Consider the following 20,363-nt stretch of genomic DNA (forward strand, 5'->3'; position numbering starts at 1 on the left):
ATTCGTTGAAAATTGACCCTGCGAAAGCCTTGTCATTCCTAAAGCTGTATGAAGCCTTTCCTGAGCCTCAAACTCTAATTAGAGTCTAATTTCGTCGTCCGTATTTTCCCCTTTGTTAGTCCAAACTGCGCCATTTTCTAAGCCCCCTTCCATTTTGCAGACCTTGGTCAAAGGGAACCATTCCACGGGGGTTGGAGCCATGAGAAACAGCCTGCCTCTTAACATATGCTGCTGGGACAAAGTGCAAGGAACACCACATGCCGCCGGAACCACCTCATCCTGGGAACACGTTATCAGCATCTTCCCGGACAGCAAGCCATACCGCCTAGGTCCCTCCCGCAGGCCTATGAGTACCCCAGCCTGTAATCGCTGCCGGGCTCTGGCGTGAAGCGGGCCCCCCACAGGTGTCTGCACTATACCTGTGTTGCTGCAGAGCCGCCCGCGCGCCCGCACTCTCCGTGCGTCATCCTTTAACCTTCACCTTCCCTTCAAAACCTAACATCTTTGACATATATATATACACACACACACACATACACACGTACCCTTCTGAAACCTCCCAGTAGAATATAAAACCACGGGATAAATTGCTACACTTCAACTTCACTGGCTGCCTTTCAGTGCTTCAAATACGCCAACCTCGTTCCCACCCCTAGACCTTCATGCAAAAGCTGTTCCATTCACCCGCCACGCTCTTTCACTCACCCTTCAGGTGTCTCCAGTATCGCCTCTCGGGCCTTTCCCAACCACCGGTTTAAAGTCGGCTCCCCGCAAATAAATATTCTCCCTTACAGTACTTCGCACAACACCTGGCACAGCGAGAGCACTGAACCAACACTAGTTCAATGGAGGAGCACGAGGTACGAACCAAGACCCCCAAGGTCGCCCGTACTTTGTCTGGTAGGGGAAGTTTTCTGCCCAGCAAGGTCCAACCCAGATGAAACCCAGTACAAGCTCGCAGCCCTCCCGTGAGTTCAGCCCGCTAGGCTGTGGGGAATTTAAATACACGACAGCTGCCCTCAAAAGCTTGAGAACACCCCTGAGCTGCCGTCCAGGTGGGGGGCGTCAACGACAGGCGCCCAGTAAGCGCTCCTGAGGCAACCGCCGGGCCGTCCTGGACCTGGTGAATCCCGTCGGGGTTCGGCAAAGGCGGACGCTGACCGGGCCGAGTGGGACCGGCAGTGCTGGACCACCCTTTTCCAAGCGCAGAGGTGCCGTGCAGAGCGCAGCGCTCGCGGCGGGGACAGCAGAGGTGGGACAGGCGTCACTGGGTTCCCGGGTCCTCGCGCGGTCACTTACCTGGCCCCAGCTATCCGCTGAAAACGGGGCGGACGGCCTCTCGGGGTCCGAGTCGATATAGCGCGCGGCGCTGCGGGGCAACTTGAAGCCGTGAGCGTGCGTGTGCGTTACGCAGGCGCTCACCCAGCGGCCAGGAGCGTCTGAGGACCCGGGCGGGAAATGCGGCCAGGGAAAGCGCAAGCGTCTCCATGGCAACGAGGGCAGATGGCGCTTGCGCAAGCCACCTCCGGAAGTGACGTGTAGAAGGGTGCCCGGGACGAAACCATGGCCCAGGAGGCGGCGGGATGGCCGCCGGAGGAAACGCTGTCACTGTGGAAACGGTAATGCTGTCGGGCGACGCGCAGGAGGCGAGGGCCGAGGCCGCGCGGCCCTTCGCGGGCCCTCCGAGCTCGTAGTCTTCAGGCTATGGAGTCAGGGCGGCCGCCGCCCGAGTCGCCCAAGCACGGCCCAGCTTCCGGCGCGGCAGGGGCGGGGCTTCGGAGTTGTAGTCCGCCGGGTGCGCGCGGTTCTCGCTTCCTGCCAGTTTGTCTGGCCTGCGCTTTGCCGGGTCTTCGCCGCCTGGGCTCCTAGGGACTGTGGCTTTGCCGGTGTGTCCCTTGCTTTCCGCTGAAGCGAGAGAAGACCCGGCGGAGACGCTCTGTCCGCTGCAGCCGCGCGAGTGGAGGAGGCAGAGTCGGGGGTGTGGCCCCGACCAAGTTTGACGCTTCTGCTTCTGTCCTCCTAGGGAGCAAGCTCGGCTGAAGGCCCGCGTCGTAGACAGGGACACCGAGGCGTGGCAGCGAGACCCCGCCTTCTCGGGTCTGCGGAGGGTCGGGGGCGTTGACGTGTCCTTCGTGAAAGGGGACAGTGTCCGCGCTTGTGCCTCCCTGGTGGTGCTCAGCTACCCTGAGCTCGAGGTAACCTGGGAGGACGCCGAGCTCGAGGCGGGACCCTCGATGGGCTCGGGCCTGGAGTCTCTGGGACAGGGAGCAGTGCAAGCCTAGAACCCGGCTTCTCGTTTTGTAGGATGTCATTAATAGTCTGGGGAGTGGGCCGGGCTCGGTGGCTCACGCCTGTAATCCCAGCTCTTTGGGAGGCCGAGACGGGCGAATCACCTGAGGTCGGGAGTTCGAGACCAGCCTGACCAACATGGAGAAACCGCGTCTCTACTAAAAATACAAAATTAGCCGGGTGTGGTGGCGCACGCCTGTAATCCCAGCTACTTGGGAGGCTGAGGCGGGAGAATCGCTTGAACCGGGGAGGCGAAGGTTGCGGTGACCCGAGATCATGCCATTGCACTCCAGCCTGGGCAGCAAGAGCAAAACTCCGTCTCAAAAAAAAAAAAGAAAATACTCCGGGGAGTTTGGGAAGGGGAAAAAAACGGCAAAAATTAAAGGAATTCTGTGACTGTTAAGAATCAGTTCCTGAGCTTTATCTCCAAGTCTGATTGTTATCTTGGGTTCCTCATCTCAGTGACCTGGACACCACACCCTCAGTTGCCCAAGGTGGAGATCTGTGTCCTGCTGGGTCCCTCCCTTCCTCTCACGTCCAGTTGCACACTAGATCCCTTGTTTTCTGCCTCTTAAATGGCGCTGGAATCTATCCCCTTGTCTGTTTCTCCTCTGCTTCTTCCCTGGCTGTGCCACTGTCACGCCCGTGGGTTCCTGAGCAGCATTTGCATGGGTGCCCTGGCTCAAGTGTTCCTCCTCAGTGGTTCATTTTCCATACTGCCAGCAGACCGATTTTCCCAAACACAAGTACTCTCAGGGGTCCCCTGGCCATTTTGTAGGCTAGCATTGGGAGTGGGGGCACAGTCTTAGGGTCCTGACTGCTCATGCTCACACCCAGCTCTGCCACTCCCCACTTTGCCCTCTAGGCCTCTGTCTCCTTTTTTCTGACTTAAACATGATAGTGGTATTACTATCCAGCCCACAGAATTGTGATGAGCCATACATGAAATGCATGGAAAGCAATTAACACAGCATTCCCTTCCCCCTCCAACTTTCCCTGGCTGTGAATTAATCACCCTTTTATCTGCATCCTGAGCCTCTTTTCAGTGCCCATGCTATCGTAGCACTTCTCACATTGTATTCAAGTTAGTCATTTATGATTCCGTTTTTCCCACTGACTGTAGGTTCTCAAGGGTGGGGCTGTACCATGTTTCTTTTATAACCCCAGCACCAAGCAAAGCACCTGCTACTTGGTCGGTATTCATTGTTCCGGCTATGAAAGCTTAGACTAGGAAGGGATCTTGGAACAGTCTGGTCCACTGGTTCCTGAATGCCCAACCGTGGACCTGCAGAAGCAGAATCACCCGGAAGTGTGTTGAGAAACAGATTCCATAGGCACATCCACAAAGACAGAAAGTGGATCCCTGGGCCTTGAACTTGGGGTAGGATGGATGGGAAGTGACTGCTGATGGGTGTGAGGTTTATTTAGGGGTTAAGGAAAATGTTCTAAAGTTAGATTATAGTAATATTGCACAACTCTGTAAACACCAAAACCATTTCATTGTATGTTTTAAACAAGTGAACTTTATGGTATGTCAATTGTATCTCAGTAAAGCTGTCAGAAAAAAAAAAGTCCGAGTGCAGTCACTCAGGCCCGTAATCCCAGCACTTTGGGAGACTGAGGCAGGCGGATCACAAGGTCAGGAGATCGAGACCATCCTGGTTAACACGGTGAAACCCCGTCTCTACTAAAAATACAAACAAATTAGCCGGGCGTGGTGGCGGGCCCCTGTAGTCCCAGCCACTCAGGAGGCTGAGGCAGGAGAATAGCATGAACCCGGGAGGCGGAGCTTACAGTGAGCTGAGATTGCGGCACTGCACTCCGGCCAGAGTGACAGAGGAAGACTCCGTCTAAAAAAAAAAAAAAAACAGATTCCAGAGCCCTACCCCACTTACTGGGGGAAAAACTCCCAGAGTATGGCCTGGGAATCTGCTTTTTAAAATAAGCTTTCCTGTGATTCTGAAGCAGAGCTGGAGTGGAGAACCACTGGCCTGTTTTTCCCACCATGAAGAACACTGTCCTTAGCATCCCTGACAAACGATGGTGGAGCCCGTTCTGTGCCAGACTCTGAGCCATGGCTGGTGTGTGCTGCTCTACAGGCCTCCTGGCGGAGCCTGTTCCATGCCAGACGCTGAGTGATGGCTAGTGTGTGCTGCTCCGCGGGCTCTGCAGGGAGCTGACCCCTGCTTGTCTGTGACTCCCATCGATCAGTTCTGCCTTCAGGTAGCAAAGCAGAACAGTTCTTCCCTGCCTTCTGCTTGTCAGCCCTTCTGCTGCTGGAAACAGCTGCATGCTCCTTGACCACATGGTCCCAAGAGGCTGTGATGACGTCCAGCTTCTTCACTGGCCAGTGGCCCTCTGGTCATGCCCTCCGTTCACAGGGTCCATCTTTCCGTCTGGCACTCAGAATCAAACGCAGGAACTCGGATGTGGTCTACCCAAGTTCCTAGACCTTCCACTGCACCGCCATTTCCGTCGGTGCAGCTGGAAACACTGGTAGCTTTTGAGGGGCACCAGGTCACTGGCTTATGTTGAGATTGCTGGTCATCCAGACCTGCCCCCCACACTAATCATACAGTGGTTTTTCTTTTCCCAGATTTTTAACTTGAAAATGTACATACATCCCCAAAAACTGAAAAAGGATGCATCAGACAGCTGTATTTCTTCTACTTACATGCAGCTGTTGCCGCTCTGGAATATTCTCTCTCGCACGTGCGCGTGCTGTTTGTGTGTGTGTACCATACATCCCCGTGATTCTGACAGCTCAGCTCAGAAGACATCAGCAGGCCCGTCCTGAATGACATTCTCCTCCCCAGCCACAGTGTCATTATTGTGCTGATTACAAGTCATAGTCACCCCATAACGTCGCCTGAGTTACAGCAATTACGGGAGAGATCGAGACATAAGCAGGCCCCGCCTGCTGTGGGAACTCAGGCCACACTTTCATTCCGCGTGTCACTGTGCAAAATGACTTTGCTCTGTGGGGATGTCAGTGATCCAGCCAAATTCTGTTCTCAGAATGGACCCTCCCCACTTTGGGTCATGGGCAGATTTGATCAGTTTCCCCATTGAGTCGTTGATAAAGATGTTGAGAGAAGGAGCCCCAGCCCTCGTGCTAATACAGAGCACTCCGTTTTCTTTGATGTGCTTAATTATTGATCCAGCCACAAATGAGGAGTGGAAGTTGTGATTTGAAAGCTGTCACCAAGAGATTTGGGGGATTCAGGAACAAAATTGCAGGAAGGTAGACAGGTCTGGAGAATGTGATATAGTGGGAAACGCGTCTCCACATTAAGGCTAGTGTGACTAAGGAAAACAGGGTTAGGAGACTCAGGCCTGCCATGTTGTGCTCTAAACTACAGCCTCTGCCTCCTGGGTTCAAGCGATTCTCCTGCCTTAGCCTCCCGAGTAGCTGGGATTACAGGCATGTGCCACCGCACCCGACTAATTTTGTGTTTTTAGTAGACATGGGGGTCTACTCCAAGTTGGTCAGGTGGGTCTCGAACTCCCAACCTCAGGTGATCCATCTGCCTCGGCCTCCCAAAGTGCTGGGATTACAGGTGTGAGCCACCACTCTTGGCCAACACTGTGTCTTCTTTAAGCCTCCAACAAGCCATGGAGGGGTGGGGCGGGGCGTCCGCTTCAATACACAAAGGAGGAGACACCAGGAAAGCAAGGGGCAGGCAGAGGTGATGCAGCCAGCAACCTTAGCCTTGCTTCTGATGGAGACTAGGTCCCGGGGGGCTCCTAAGGACCAGATCCCAGGGAATCCTCTTACAGACCAGGTCCCAGAGGCTCCTCGTATAGACCAGATCCCAGGGAATCCTCCTACAGACCAGGTCCGGGGTTGGAGGGGCTCCTCCTATGGACCAGGTCTCGGGACAGGATTTCTTATATGGACCAGGTTCCAGGGGGCTCCTCCTATGGACCAGGTCTTGGGACAGGATTTCTCATATGGACCAGGTTCCAGGGGGCTCCTCTGCTCATATGGACCAAGGAATCCTCCTACAGACCATGTCCCAGGGCTCCTACTGTAACACACCAGGTCTGGGAGTTGGGGCTCCTCATATGGACCAGGTCCTGGGGGTGGGAGGGGCTCCTCCAGTTGACCAGGTCCAGGGTGGGAGGTTCTCATATGGACCAGGTCCCAGGAGGCTGCTGCTACAGACCAGGTCACAGGGGGTACTGCCCACCACCAATTTGCAGGGTGCATCGTCTAGTTCTTTATTCCAAACCCATTGTCTCATAGGTGAGGCAGAGAAGGGGAGCCATGAGGGTGAGGTAAGGGAGAGGGAAGGATGAAGAGTGGGGTGGCGGGGGTGCAGCATGGAGGGAGTGGCGGCGGGGCAGGTGGCCGAGGGCTGTGCTGCCCACTGAGCTGTGTGCCTGGTGGCAGGTGGTGTACGAGGAGAGCCGCATGGTCAGCCTCACAGCCCCCTACGTGTCGGGCTTCCTGGCCTTCCGAGAGGTGCCCTTCTTGCTGGAGCTGGTGCAGCAGCTGCGGGAGAAGGAGCCGGGCCTCATGCCCCAGGCAGGTGTCTCATCCCTAGGACAAGAGAAAGATCCCTCCTTCCCCCTGGGGGAGGGAAGGCGGTTGCAGGTCGGCACCACCGCAGTGGCAGGGAGAGATTCGTGAGCTTCCTGGAAGAGAGGAATGAGGGTTTCTAAAAAGCTGGACCCCAGAGACAGTGCCCCCTTCTTGCCTCAGGGATGGCCCTGTCCTGAGGGCCGAGGGCCAGCTCAGCTGACTGCGACTCTCCCCATGGCTCCACAGGTCCTTCTTGTGGATGGAAACGGGGTGCTCCACCACCGAGGTAATCCTGCTCTCGGAGGTCCCGGGAGGGCACTGTGGGGAAGAGATGGGGAGAGGATGCCTCTGTCACCCCCCACACAAAACGCCGGCCCTCGGCCTCTGCCGCCAGTCCCTCCAGCGGCTCCTTTCTGGGCGCAACAGGGACTCACAGTGTGCTCTGCCCCCCTCCTCCAACCTGCCAGAAAAGGACTGTCTTTGCTTCACCCCTCACCTGTTTCCTGCCCGCCCCTGCCTTCCCTACAGTGCCCTGCGCTGGCTCATCTCCAGGTGCCACTATCCAGTTCTGACCTGATCACCAAAAGATGTCCCAGGGCCCGGGCTCAGCATGGCCTTCCCTGCCAGCCACCCACACTGCATGGCCCGTCAGGCCCTTATCCACAGCTAGACAGGTGCACCCAGGCCCCCACTGATGCCGGGAACCTTGGCCTAAGGAGCACGACTGACGGAGATGGGCCCTTTTTTTTCTTTTTGAGACAGAGTCTCGCTCTGTCACCCAGGCTGGAGCGTGGTGGCACTTGCAGTGATCTCGACTCACTGCAAGCTCCGCCTCCCAGGTTCATGCCGTTCTCCTGCCTCAGCCTCCCGGTAACTGGGACCACAGGCGCCCGCCACCACACCCGGCTAATTTTTTGTGTGTTTTTAGGATAGACGGGGTTTTTCACATGTTAGCCAGGATGGTCTCGATCTCCTGACCTCATGATCCACCTGCCTCGGCCTCCCAAAGTGTTGGGATTACAGGCGTGAGCCACCGTGCCCAGCCAGGGGAGATGGGCTCTTTTACCCCCCACATACAGAGCTGAAGGCGGCACAGCAGCACCCAGAGAGGGCCCAGGAGGGGTGACGTTGGACCTTCCTGGCCAGCAAGTGTGATTGGGCCCGGGCTGCTGCCCTCGCATATGGGTGCAGAGCCAAAGGGTGGTCATGTGCCGACCCACATGCTAGTATCAGTGCTGGCAGGCTACCGTCAAGGGAAGAGGAGGCTGGGAGGCACAGGAAATGACTGGAGACCTTGTGCCAGCACTGGCAGGCCACTGTCGAGGGAAGAGGAGGCCGGGAGGTTCAGGAGATGACCGGAGAGCTGAGCTGCAGTATCCCAGCACACCAGTGAGGTGCTGGCCATGTCAGAGGGAAGGAGGCTTCCTCCCTGGCCTCGCACCCAGGAAATCGGGCACAGGGAGCCTTGGCCCAGGTCAGCTTGGGACTTAGGTCTGGTTTCCCCAGCCCTCTGCCCATCCACAGACCTCTGCTCACTTAGGGAAGCTTTTGGTGAGACTCTGGCTTGTCCTGAATCCCTGTGCCAGGCCCTAGCCCTACCTCCCCAACCCCACCCTCCTTTCTCCCTGGCAGGTTTTGGGGTGGCCTGCCACCTTGGCGTCCTTACAGACCTGCCTTGCGTTGGGGTGGCCAAGAAACTTCTGCAGGTGGATGGGCTGGAGAACAACGCCCTGCACAAGGAGAAGGTGAGGAGGGGCCTGCTGCAGGCCATGCCGGGCAGCTCAGTGGCGGGGCTGCAGTGGCCCTGGGCACAAGGACGCTTCTGGACCAGCCCTTGCCTGCTGACGCTGCCCTCCTCGTCCCTGGCTTGTAGCCTGGAATAAGGAAGACCTGCTTTCCTCTGGGCGCTGCCTTGCCTGTCTCAGCCGAGGGCGCTCTCAGCTCCTCTTCCGCCTCTTGGGGGTACCTGCCTCTCTGGTCCCCCTCGCCTCTGAGCCACCGTGGCACATCATGTAGGGCTGAGTCCCCCAGTTACTGGGGACAGGATGAGCTTCCAGGCTGTCCCGGGCGCACTTGGTGCTTTTCCCACCCCACCTCGCCCCAGCCCCCCTCTCCTCCCCTGTGTGCTCAGGTACACCAGCCTCCAGGCCCCCCTCCCACCAAGGCCTGCCTGGAGCTGCCACCCACACTCTTCCTACCCCACCTTCCCCTGTACCTTCCTCCTCTGGGACCCCATGTTGGCATTGGGAGTGAGACACTCGCAGTGGAGGCAGCTGGTGACACCCCCAGCTGTTTGACTGGATGGCAGACTCTGAACAGAGACTGCATCTTTCATTCCTCCCAGCTCTCAGGTGCCTACATGGAGCAGTTGCTTAATAAAAATTTGTTGAGTTGATGGGGACCTTAGACCCACTCAATGAGCCAGTCCACTGCCTCCAGATATACCAGCCTGTTGAGCTGAGTCAGATGTACCCAAAGCAGGAGACAAGCCACAGGAAGGAAGTGGGCTCAGCACCGGTCACTGGGCAGCGGTGGCACCTGTGTGGCTGCCAGCCTGGCACAGCGGCCCTGGGCAGATTGCTGCCCTTGTTCTAAGCCGCGTCATCAGGTTTGGAAAGCGTCTTTTGGGCAGCACTCTCAGCTCGGGTGAGACCACGTCACCGCCTGCACGCTCAGTGTCATCTCAGGTGGTGCAGCTTTGCCTGGGCCGTGGCTCACCTCCAAAATCAGTCCCCTTCCTGTCCTGGCCCAGTGACTGTTTGGGTTTTTAAAATAAAGAGACTTGGGCCTGTCACGGTGGCTCACACCTGTAATCCCAGCACTTTGGGAGGCCGAGGTGGGTGGATCACGAGGTCAGGGGATCGAGACCATCCTGGCGAACACGGTGAAACCCCATCTCTATTAAAAATACAAAAAATTAGTCGGGCACCTGTAGTCCCAGCTACTCGAGAGGCTGAGGCAGGAGAATCGCTTGAACCCAGGAGGCAGAGCTTGCAGTGAGCGAAGATCGCGCCACTGTACTCCAGCCTGGGCAACAGTGCGTGACTCCGTCTCAAAAAATAAAATAAAGAGACTTGCCTTCAGCCCTTCATCAAGAAAAGAGGATTTTTTTCCCCATTTTTTTTTCTCCCATTTTCCAGATCCGACTCCTGCAGACTCGAGGAGACTCGTTCCCTCTGCTGGGAGACTCTGGGACTGTCCTGGGAATGGTGAGTGGCCAGGACCCTGAGCCCCTCCAAAGCCCCGGGGTAGGGGATCTTTTGCAGGCAGACACAGGTGCATGCAGACACGTGTGCACTCACACTTGCCACATCAACCCCCCCTGCCCGTCCGTCCATCCTCCTGCCTCTGACTGAGCCCGGGGCATGATATATGTGTTTATTTCCTCCAGCTGCGCTGAGGGAGCCCACCCTGCCCCAGGGACAAGCAGTAGGAAGGCGCCCTGAGGATGGGCAGGCCCTGGCCCCGAGAGCACTGCCCTCTTCAGCTTCCCTCCTGCCCCCAGGACATTTTGTCAGAGCTCCAGCCGCTGAGGCTGTCCTGACCCTGGTCCCAGTGGCCCGGCCCACAGGACAGCCCTCACCTTCCTTGTCACAGGCCCTGAGGAGCCACGACCGCAGCACCAGGCCCCTCTACGTCTCCGTGGGCCACAAGATGAGCCTGGAGGCAGCTGTGCGCCTGACTTGCTGCTGCTGCAGGTTCCGGATCCCAGAGCCCGTGCGCCAGGTGGGTGGGCCAGGGGTGCGGGGAGGCAGCGCAGGCGCCTCTGCTTCCTACCACCTGCTGTTCAGGGCTCCCCAGCAGCTCAGCTGGGGTCAGAGTGCAGTGACATGAGGACAGGGGTTCCTGGGCCAAGGACAGGTCACAGACACCTTGCTGGAGAGCTTGGTTGGCCTGCGCCGGGCCCTGCAGTCAGAACAATAGACCGGAGGGTGCAGGGCTCCCCAGAGTTCATCCCCAGGCCCTGTGCCCCATGCACTCAGCCTCCCAGCCTCTCTGAGCCTCCTGCACCCAGATACAGGCCAGCTTGGAGAATCAGTGATGTTAGCTCCGGTGGTGAGGTGTCCTGCCAATTCCCAGCCAGCCCCTCAGGTCCCAGAGGGAGCAGCTGAACTTGAGCCAGGAGGCTTCTGCAGGAAAGCTGTGCAGGCCCCAGAGATGCTGGTCTGGAGCCTTGGGTAGGCCCGCACCAGAACCCGGCACCAGAACTGCTGTTCGGTCCCCCAGGACGGGGGAGAACTCTGCTGAAACGGTCAGCTCAGCTGAGAAAGGACTCAGCCTGCGGACCAAGGGAGAGACAGCTGGCACGAGATGCCCACAGCCAGCCTCGATAGGACCAGGGGACCACAAGACATGGGTGGATGCTGTCCCAGAGAAGCCCACAGAGTGAGGGTTCAAGAAAAGTCAGTCTTAGAAGAGACTCGCTAGGGGAAGGGCCGCCCTGGGCAGGAAGGAGTTTGATGTGCTCAAGAAACGGGGGGCCCGGAGGGTGGCTCACGCCTGTAACCCCAACACTTTGGGAGACAGAGGTGGGAGGATCACTTGAGCCCAGGAGTTTGAGGGCACCCTAGGCAACATAGTGAGACCCCGTCTCTACAAAAACATGTAAAAACAAATTAACCAAGTGTGGTGGCACACGCCTGTGGTCTCGGCTACTCAGGAGGCTGAGGCGGGAGGATCACCTCAGCCCAGGAGGTCGAGGCTGCAGTGTGCCCTGATTGGGCCACTGAGCTCCAGCCTGGGTGACAGAGCAAGACCTTATCTCAAAAAACGTTAAAAAAAAACAAAAAGAAACTCAGCAGGAAGGTGTGGCTGGAGCCAGGGCAGTGAAGTACAGAGTGGGTGGGAGCCCGTGAGCATCTTGGGGTGCTCCAGGGTCTCAGACGTCACCCGCAGGGACTTGGATGGCTGAGTTGGCAGCGGAATGCCCGCAGGTTGGCCTTTTTAGGTGGCCGCTGTGCGTGCTGTGGAGGCTGTGGGGTGGAGGTAGGGACGCGGGTCTGCACCAGCCGCGCTGCTTCCAGCAGCCCAGCTCCGGAGCCTCCCTGGTGTCTGCCACTTCCCCATCGTACCCCCACTGCTTGCCCCGCAGCCTGAGCTGGGGCAGCGGCAGCACCCGTGGAAAACCCCCAGGCCAACACCGTGGGGCCGGTGCCTTCTGGCTGCTGGCGCGCAGTGTGGCCTCCAGGGGGCAGCAGCAGCCCGCATACCACAATGGCTCTCGCCCTGGGGAGCCGTGCCTAGTGGTGGCATCTGAGAGCGGGCTCCGCAGCCTTGCAGGGCTTTGCTCAAGGCACAGGTGTGTGGACTCTAAGCCTGTGAGCTGTGTCCCCAGCCCCCAGGAAAGAGGCCTTTCTTCCTCCATTCCAGCTCAGCCATGTGGTCTTCCGAGAGAGAACCCAAGAAACTGTCTCCCAGGCCTTCAGCCCCAGGAACTTTAGGTCGTGCTGCTGCAGACAGCACAGTTCCTGGAGCTCCTAGACCTTTTTCCACCTCAGCACGCCCCAGAGTAGGACAGTGGCCCGTCCTTGCAAGGGAGGGGACACCTGGCCTGTGAGTACCTTGACCATCTAGAAACAGAACAAGGATCTGTGTCTAGCACTGGCCAAGAGCCTGCCAAATCCTGGGCCCACCCTCCAGAGGAAGGAAAGCTGCAACCAGATGGGATATGCAGCTGTTCCACACCAGGAGCCCGCAGCTTCTCACTGCTGGGCGTGAGCCGACGGTCGAGTCCTGCAGGGCTGGCTCTGTCCCTGGGTCCATTTTCTTACTGAGGTCACTCACCTCTCAACAGGTTCCCCTCCTGACTCTGTTCCAGAAGGTTCTGGGAGAGCACAGACAGGGTTAGTGTTGGTCTGCTCTCCCCCTGGCTCCTCCCCGAGCCGTCTTGCTGGCCCCATGGTCACAGGCGCTGCTGTGCTCCTGGTTGCCAGGTCCAGGCTCTCCTGCCAGGCCAGGCTGGGCCGCTCCAGGGGAAGGTGAGAGGTGCTGGCCCCGCCTACCGCTGCCCCTCTTCCCTCATGAATAGAAGCAGGAGCAGGCTGGGGGATTAGCCCTTGCTTTCCATGAGTCGTGCAGCCCTGAAGCTAATCTAAGCCCATCTGAGCTGGGATCAGGGGGACTTCCCAGGGCCAGACCCCCCATGCCCCCAGGGGTTCCCACTCAGACCTTACCCCTGTTCAAGTTGCTAGATCCTGCTGGCAACCTTGCTGTGAGACCCTGCTGGGGTCTGCCGTCATCCCAGCCTGTGGCCCACCGCCCTCTTTTATCCTGGTGATTCTGGAGGCGGGACAGGGGTCACTGCTGATCTCGTCAGGGAGGGAACAGAGCAGCTGGGCTGGGAGTCCCCAGAGAAGCAAGTGTTAGCAGGGAAGCCTCGGCTTGCACACAGCCTACAGGGAAGCACAGGCTGGAAACCAGTGAAGGCTGAGCAGCTCCAACTGCCACTGGTGGGGAGGAGACCAGGACCCACTCGCTCAGCCTGTCCGCTCACCAGCTACTCAGGCCCGTCAGGGACTGCCCAGCTCGGTGTGAGAGCTGCCATTGCAGGACTTTGACCCCAAAGTTCCAGGCATGCCTGTCACACACTCGCCAACAGGGCCGCTGCTCCTGAGCCTGAAAAGCTGGCTGTGACCTGTGTGTCCTGAATGGGCTTCTGTGGGGGAGGGAGGCATTGCCACCAGCAGCTCCTGGTGGGAAACTGGTCCACAGGCCAGCTCAGCACCCAGCAGCATGTCTGTCTCCTCCAGGCTGACATCTGCTCCCGAGAGCACATCCGCAAGTCGCTGGGACTCCCCAGGCCACCCACACCGAGGTGAGCACCAGAGGAGGCTGGGGCACTAAAGGGGCATTTCACAGACACCTGCATAGGCTGTTTCTGGTGGCTCAGCCTCTCCCTGTTGCAATATTGTGGCTCAGGACAGACAGTGCAGGGCCAGGGCATGCAGGGGCCACAGGAAAGGTCTTCAGAGAGGGAGGAGAGTGGAGTGGGGTGGACTCCTATTCTCGTGGGAACTCTCCAGAAACACCACTGCTTCCACCCAAAGTCCTGGGACTCTCCTCAGCCTTCCTCGGTCCACTTAGCCTGTGAGGTACCAGGATGTGGGTCCTGCAGAAAAGGTGTGGCCTCGGAGTCAGACATGACCCAGCCCTGCATAGCCAGCTGTGGTGGTTGCACTCCTTAAGCCTCAGCTTCCTCATCGTCGAGATCATCTCTGTAATTCTTGTCCCGCTGGTTCTTGTTAGAGTGACAGTGTGCCTGGCACAGTCACAGCTAACAGTGCAAGGCTTTGTCTTAAAACTATTGCAGATGATTGGATCCTGCTAGCAAACTTGCTGTGAGAGAGGTACTGTGACCCCACTTTACAGATGAGGAAGCTGGGACACTGAGCGCTGATAAGGAGTAAAGCCAAATTCAGTCTGGCCATTTCTTCTCCTCTTGGAGTGGGCAGTTTGGATTCCAGGCCCTGCATCTGAGCCTCCAGGCTGAGAAGACACCCCCACTCCCTGGACAAAGACCGCAAGAGGCCCCAGGCCTGGGATTCGCCATGCCCTCGCCCACGATTAGTTACTGAAGGGCTGCGGTTCCTCTGTGCTCATTTTCCCTCTAAGCCAGGGACTGTTCCCAGGCCTCCCTAGGCTGCTTTGAGAACTGAAAGAGCAGGTGGCAGGGACCCCCAAGCTCTCCCAGAGTTGAGGACCGGCCAGCTTGAATGCAAGCTCTGTCTGAGCAGCATGCCCTACCCAGCCCAATGCCCTGGGCTGTAGCAGGCCCTGAGTGTCCAGGCCAGCCACAGTTTCCAGACCCCATCTGTGGTGTGAGGGAGTGTCAGGTGGGTGCTAGCGTCTGATGCTGTCCCTTTCTCAATGTCATCACCAGGAGCCTGACGCAGAGGCCAGTGGCATGCCCCAGAGGAGACTCTGGAGAGTCCTCAGGTGAGGGCCGGCCCCCACAGGACCACAGCCCAGGCCCCAGGACAGCCCCAAGGCCAGGCTCCCAGGAGCAGGAGGGCAAGGACTGGCAGTAGGGTGAAACTGGGCACCATGAAGACACGAAGGCCGCTGGCCACCTCGTTCTGGCCTCAGGACACTGACCACCCCTGGGGGTGGTCTAGGGACTTAGGGGAACCTCACCTCAGCCGCAGGTAGAGCACCCAGTCCCCAAAGACAGGCTGACCGCACCGCCCCTGGGGGATGCCGCAGCACAGCCCACTGCCAGGCGGGGTAGAGGTGACCACAGCCCCTCTTCGCCCCGTCATCGGCTGCTCAGCTGTGGTCACGGTGCTCAGAGGACAGATCTCTATGGGGGAAAGTGCCAGACCCTGAGTGCGCGAGACGCTTTCCTGGAGCCCACAAAGGGGACTCAGAGCTAAAGCCTGCACGAGCCCTGCAGCCTCTGCGTTGCCCGCCCCTTTCAATAGATAGGACTTGCTTGCTCTTTTTTTTTTTCTTCTCAGGGTGTTTTAATTTTACTTATTTGTTTGATTATTTATTTCCGTTGATCTCTTTACCCTAAGGTTTACTCGCAGAATCAGGGTTCATTTTTAAAGCAGGTCCCCAGCCCCAGCCATACTCTACCCTGGCATGGGAGGGGTCCTAGCTGGGGTAGCTGGGCTTTAGCACCTGCCCACTGCCTGCCATGACCCCTGACCCCAGTCCTGGCCATCCTCCAGCCTGCCCTGGGAAGAGGGAGCAGAGAGCCTCGTCTCAGCCTGGAGGGGGCTGAGGGTGGGGGCAGCACACAGGGACAGTCTGGGCTGCGGGGTGGGAGGCCAGACAGGGCGTCACTGGTGCCTGAGGGGTTGGGTGCCAGGTTCTGCGCCCGGCAGGGCTAGGATCAGGGGGTGGCCCCGTCCCCCACAGGCTCTGAGAGTTGATCACTGTCCTCTGTCCCTGCCTGTCTTGCCCCAGAGGCACAGCCTCAAAATTGTCTCCATTGTGGGAAAGCAGCCCTGGGCCCCTGTCTGGCCACTTCCTCTTCTCTTGGTGTGGGCTAGAGGTGCCAGCTGAGGAGTGGGGGCAAAGGGGACGGCCCACCTGCAGCCCGGCCCCAGCCCCTGGGCGCCTCCCGAGCACCCCCCAGCCCTTGACATGCCGGCTGGCCTCCAGACCCCAGGCTCCCTGAGGACGCTGGAATCTGCCACAGAGCATGAAGACGTTCCTGGAATCCTTTCCTGCCATTCACGTGAGCTCTACAAGAAGGGGCCGGTGATCATGATTTGACAGCTTGGGACAAGAATCCAGGGAGGGCGGGTCTCTGGTGCCCCTCCATGCCCCTCCAAGACGGTGCTGTCCTGGTGTTCCTGAGGAGCAGTGCGAGCCTGGGCCTGGGACAGGTGCACAGTTGAGAGGACAGGTGCACAGGCAGCAGCACTCAGGGCCTGGAAGTGCCAGCCCCACCTGCTTGCTCTCACTCGAAAGCTGCTTTGGAGGGCTGGGCTGCAGGGACGGAGGCTCCGGAAAAGAGGCCCAGGCTGTGGAGCTGCCCTTCCTTGATGGAGCAGACTGCAGTCTAGAAATTTCTATAAGAAGTAGACCCACTCCAAGACAAGTGGGGCTGGGAGGCACAGATGCCGAGGGGCTCTGCGGGCACCTTGGTGTTGTGCCTGAAGTCACGGGGAGCACAGGAGAGTGCAGGAACTAGGTGGACTGTTCTGGCTGCCGTCTGTCAGCAATGCTGGCCAGACCAGATGAGCAGTGTGGGGCGAGAGGGAGCCCCAGCACAGCCCCTCCGGCCCTCCATGCCTCAGGGCGTCAGTGGACCCGGACTGGCCTCACCCAGCCCTAGGCACTTGGGCCTGTCGGGGATCTAGCTTTCGTTGAGGACCCCACCAGTGGACCGAGGCTCCCCTCACCGTGGCAGAGGGATCTCTGCCCTTCGCACCGAAAGGGTCAGCAGCTAGTGGATGGGGACGGCTCACGGCCCTCCCTTTCCACCTGCCTTGGGAAGGGAGACAGACAGAAAGGGCCTTGGAACTCGGGCCAGTGTGGGGAGAGTGTCCCCAGAGAGTCCTTGAGGTGGGAGAGGGGTGGAGTTGACAGCGGGCGAGGCCGGCTTTGAGGTTGTGTGGACCCTGTCTACCTCTAGCTCAAGTTGAGAGGTGTCAGCCGTGGAGCCATGTGGGCCCCAGGGACAGCCACGCGTGGGGTCCAGACTGGTCTAGATGTGCCTGTCTGGTGGGTGCTGAAGGTCCCCTTGGGAGAGTCCAGGGCAGCACCTGATAAGCTGAGAGCCACAGCCGTGTCCACCTGGAACCTGTTTCCTCACCAGGAACGTGAACACCTGCTTCAGAAGCGTTGGGGTTTAAAGGTGGGGATACGCGTGAGGTCTCTTGCCCAGCGGTGGACACTCAGTACATTCCTGATAAATGAGGCATGGGGTGTGGAGTCCAGCACCAGGCTGGGCCCAGGAACAAGGCATCAGTGGTCGGAGGGGAGGGCGTCTGCCCACTAGCATCTTTGGCAAGGATCTGCCTCCCAGCACCCCTGTGGAGTCCTGTCTGGATGGGAGGGAGAGCAGGGCCGTGGACAGCCTCCAGAGGTGTCCCCCTAAAGTCTCTGAATGTCACCGGCACCAGCAGGCCGGGCAGGGTCCCCCCAGGGGTAACACCACCCGAGCACAGCCGTGGTCCCAGGGCATGCCGCCCGGGTTGGGGGACGGAATCCGAGGTCCTACGTTGTTGCCCATGAGTCCAGGGCTTAGGCATCGCTCTGGGGACCCTCATGCCGGCCCCCAGGCCCACTGAGGCATAGGTGAGACCACTGCATGGTCCTTGGAAAAACGGGGCTCCTCAGGCAAAGAGTGGACAGAGCCGATGCTGGCGATGGGGGGCCTTGCCCCAAGTGGAGTCATGGGAGACGGAGTCATGGGGGGCGCGGTGGGGATCCAGGCAGGGGAGCTGCTGACTGCAGGTGGCCCAGCAGTCCCCAGGTTTCTGCTCGCTCCCATTCCACTTCCCCGAGGGCACTCGCGGGAAAGGGAAACGTGGCACCCAGCTGGTGCCTCATTCCACCTACCTCCTGAGTCAAAGGGCTCCACCCCCCACAGATACACGCAGAGCCTGGCGTCCAGGATGCCATGTGTGTGTCCCAAGCCAGTAGGACCCTTGGGAGGCTCAGCACCCCGTGCCCCAAACAAATGCTGCTCCCCTCTCCACACTCACTGGCATTCCCTCCTGACTTCTAGAGCTTCCCCATCTGGAGCTCCAGGACCACAGGTGGCAGGGAATTAGAGGCATTGGAAGCACAGCGTGGAAGCTGGGCAGAACTGGCTGAGATCCCACTGTCTCTTCCAGGCCGGCTTTGAGCAAAGCTCCAACCCTGTCCCACAGGGGACAATACCTGCCCATGTGGTGGGGGACATTCCACCAGGTGAAGTGTGTAGGGGGCTCAGCAGGGAGCCTGGGCACATAGTGAGTCCTTGATGAGGGAAGGCTGCTGGTTTGGAGAGGTGAGGCCCACAAGGCCGTCAGTCTGCCATGCTGTGCCAACCCGTGATGAGAGGGTGAAGCCAGGTCAGGGCGGTCTCATCTACCAGGCTTCCACCTGGGCTGGCAGCTCCTCACATCATCCCAAGCCATCAGAACTCAGGCCTTCCAAGGGAGGCCTGGCTGCCCCCTTCCTCTGGAGCCAGACAGGACCACGCCTCCTGCACCCTGAGGCTTCACTCCAACAGGGGAGCTTCCCAGGGGGCCGGGGGACTCAGAAGAAATGCCCACAACTGCCTGGCACGTGGTAGGCTTCGCACAAAGAGCCGCAGCTTCAACCCAATGACCCACCTGTGTGAGAGTGGGCAGAGATGGCTCTGGGCTCCTCTGAGACTGGAGGTCAGGCTCTGCTTCAAACCGTTGGTTCCTCAAGGACCAGGGGTGCCAGGTGGGCCTCCCCGGCTGAGGGCCTGGCCAGGGGGTGCTCCCATTTTCCCCTCCCCTTGCAAGGAGGAGCAGGCCAGAGCCTGGAGGTAAGTTTGCAGACAATTTTTATGTGAGTCGTTTATGTTTGTTTTGAGATGAAAGTCACCATTTCCACTACAACTCATTGGCTTTTGGTATATTCACAATCATGTGCAACCATCGTTACTGTTTAGTTCCAGAACGGTTTTTTACCCCAAAGGGAAACCCATGCCCATTAGCAGTCACTCTCCATTGCAGCCATGCAGACATGGAATCACCATGTCTCAGGACAGGCCTGCCGTGGGCGCCGTGCAGACATGGAATCACCGTGTGTCTCAGGACAGGCCTGCTGTGGGTGCGGTGCAGACGTGGAATCACCGTGTGTCTCAGGACAGACCTGCTGTGGGCGCTGTGCGGACGTGGAATCACTGTGTGTCTCTGGACAGACCTGCTGTGGGCACCATGCGGACATGGAATCACTGTGTCTCTGGAGACAGACCTGCTGTGAGCGCCGTGCAGGAGTGGAATCACCATGTGTCTCAGGACAGACCTGCTGTGGGCTCCGTGTGGACGTGGAATCACCGTGTGTCTCTGGACAGGCCTGCTATGGGCGCCGTGCGGACGTGGAATCACTGTGTGTCTCTGGACAGGCCTGCTGTGGGCACCGTGCGGGCATGGAATCACTGTGCCTCTGGAGACAGACCTGCTGTGAGCGCCGTGCAGGAGTGGAATCACCGTGTGTCTCAGGACAGACCTGCTGTGGGCTCCGTGCAGGAGTGGAATCACCGTGTGTCTCAGGACAGACCTGCTGTGGGCTCCGTGCGGACGTGGAATCACTGTGTGTCTCTGGACAGGCCTGCTGTGGGCGCCATGCGGACGTGGAATCACCATGTAGTCTTTTCTGTCTGGCTTCCTTCTCTTGGCATAATGTTTTCAAGATGCTCCTGCATCGTGCCAGGTGTCAGAACCTCCTTCTTCTTTATGGCTGAGTCATATTCCATCATATGGATCAGGATAAACATTTTGTTGATCTTGGTGGATATTTGGGTTTTTTTCTATTCAGAGCTGTTGTGAATAATGCTTCAGGGAAGACTGATGTACAAGCTTTTGTGTAAACATGTATTCAGCTGCCTTGGGCATATACTTAGGAGTAGAATTTCTGGGTCATGTGGTAACCCTGTGTTTAACTTTCTGAGAAACTGCCAGACTTTTCCATAGCAGCTCCATCAGTTCACATTCCCACCAGCAATGCCCAAGGGTTCCAGGTTCTCCACACCCTTGCCACCACTTGTTATTATCTGCCACTTAGATTCCAGCCATTCCATGGAGTAGAAGCTGGTATTTCGGCTGGGCACAGTGGTTCATGCCTGTAATCCCAGCACTTTGGAAGGCTGTGGCAGGAGGATCACTTAAGCCCAGGAGTTTGAGGTTTGAGACCAGGCTGGGCAACATAGTGAGACCTCATCTCTACAGAAAACTAAAAAATGAACCAGGCATGGTGATGCACTGCTATGATCACAGCTACTCGGGAGGTTGAGGTGGGAGAATCACTGAAGCCCAGGAGGTCGAGGTTGCAGTGAACCGTGATTGCGCCACTGCATTCCAGCCTGGGTGACAATGAGACCCTGTCTCCAAAAAAAATAAAATAAAATAAA

At 58.3% G+C, this 20,363-nt stretch overlaps 1 protein-coding gene across 5 annotated transcripts; it reads left to right on the forward strand.

Moving 5' to 3' along the window:
* Window positions 1-1,507: 1,507 nt before the first annotated feature.
* ENDOV (endonuclease V) lies at window positions 1,508-20,161 on the forward strand. 5 transcript variants are annotated; one of them, XM_033182525.1, is made up of 10 exons: window positions 1,508-1,619; window positions 2,024-2,195; window positions 6,686-6,820; window positions 7,064-7,103; window positions 8,450-8,562; window positions 9,958-10,026; window positions 10,415-10,543; window positions 13,567-13,631; window positions 14,697-14,752; window positions 18,003-20,161. In XM_033182525.1, the coding sequence occupies exons 1-10, from the start codon at window positions 1,564-1,566 to the stop codon at window positions 18,089-18,091; spliced, it is 924 nt and encodes a 307-aa protein (XP_033038416.1). In that variant the 5' UTR covers window positions 1,508-1,563; the 3' UTR covers window positions 18,092-20,161. The 5 variants fall into 5 exon arrangements, with proteins under 5 accessions (XP_033038416.1, XP_033038419.1, XP_033038415.1 ...); XM_033182528.1 differs by lacking the exon at window positions 18,003-20,161 and adding an exon at window positions 14,962-15,257; XM_033182524.1 differs by lacking the exon at window positions 18,003-20,161 and having other exon boundaries at window positions 14,697-15,295.
* Window positions 20,162-20,363: the final 202 nt, after the last annotated feature.

Source organism: Trachypithecus francoisi, unplaced genomic scaffold, assembly GCF_009764315.1.
Source record: "Trachypithecus francoisi isolate TF-2019V2 unplaced genomic scaffold, Tfra_2.0 Lachesis_group20, whole genome shotgun sequence".
In the NCBI taxonomy this organism is placed as follows: domain Eukaryota; kingdom Metazoa; phylum Chordata; class Mammalia; order Primates; family Cercopithecidae; genus Trachypithecus; species Trachypithecus francoisi.

What these genes read in the sequence shown, in the direction of transcription:
- ENDOV (XM_033182524.1), top strand. Translation starts at nt 1,564, where the DNA reads ATGGCCCAGGAGGCGGCGGGATGGCCGCCGGAGGAAACGCTGTCACTG. An exon ending in CTGGGACTGTCCTGGGAATG is followed by an intron (nt 10,027 to 10,414) that starts GTGAGTGGCCAG and finishes TCCTTGTCACAG; the next exon opens with GCCCTGAGGAGCCACGACCG. An exon ending in CCCAGGCCACCCACACCGAG is followed by an intron (nt 13,632 to 14,696) that starts GTGAGCACCAGA and finishes TGTCATCACCAG; the next exon opens with GAGCCTGACGCAGAGGCCAG.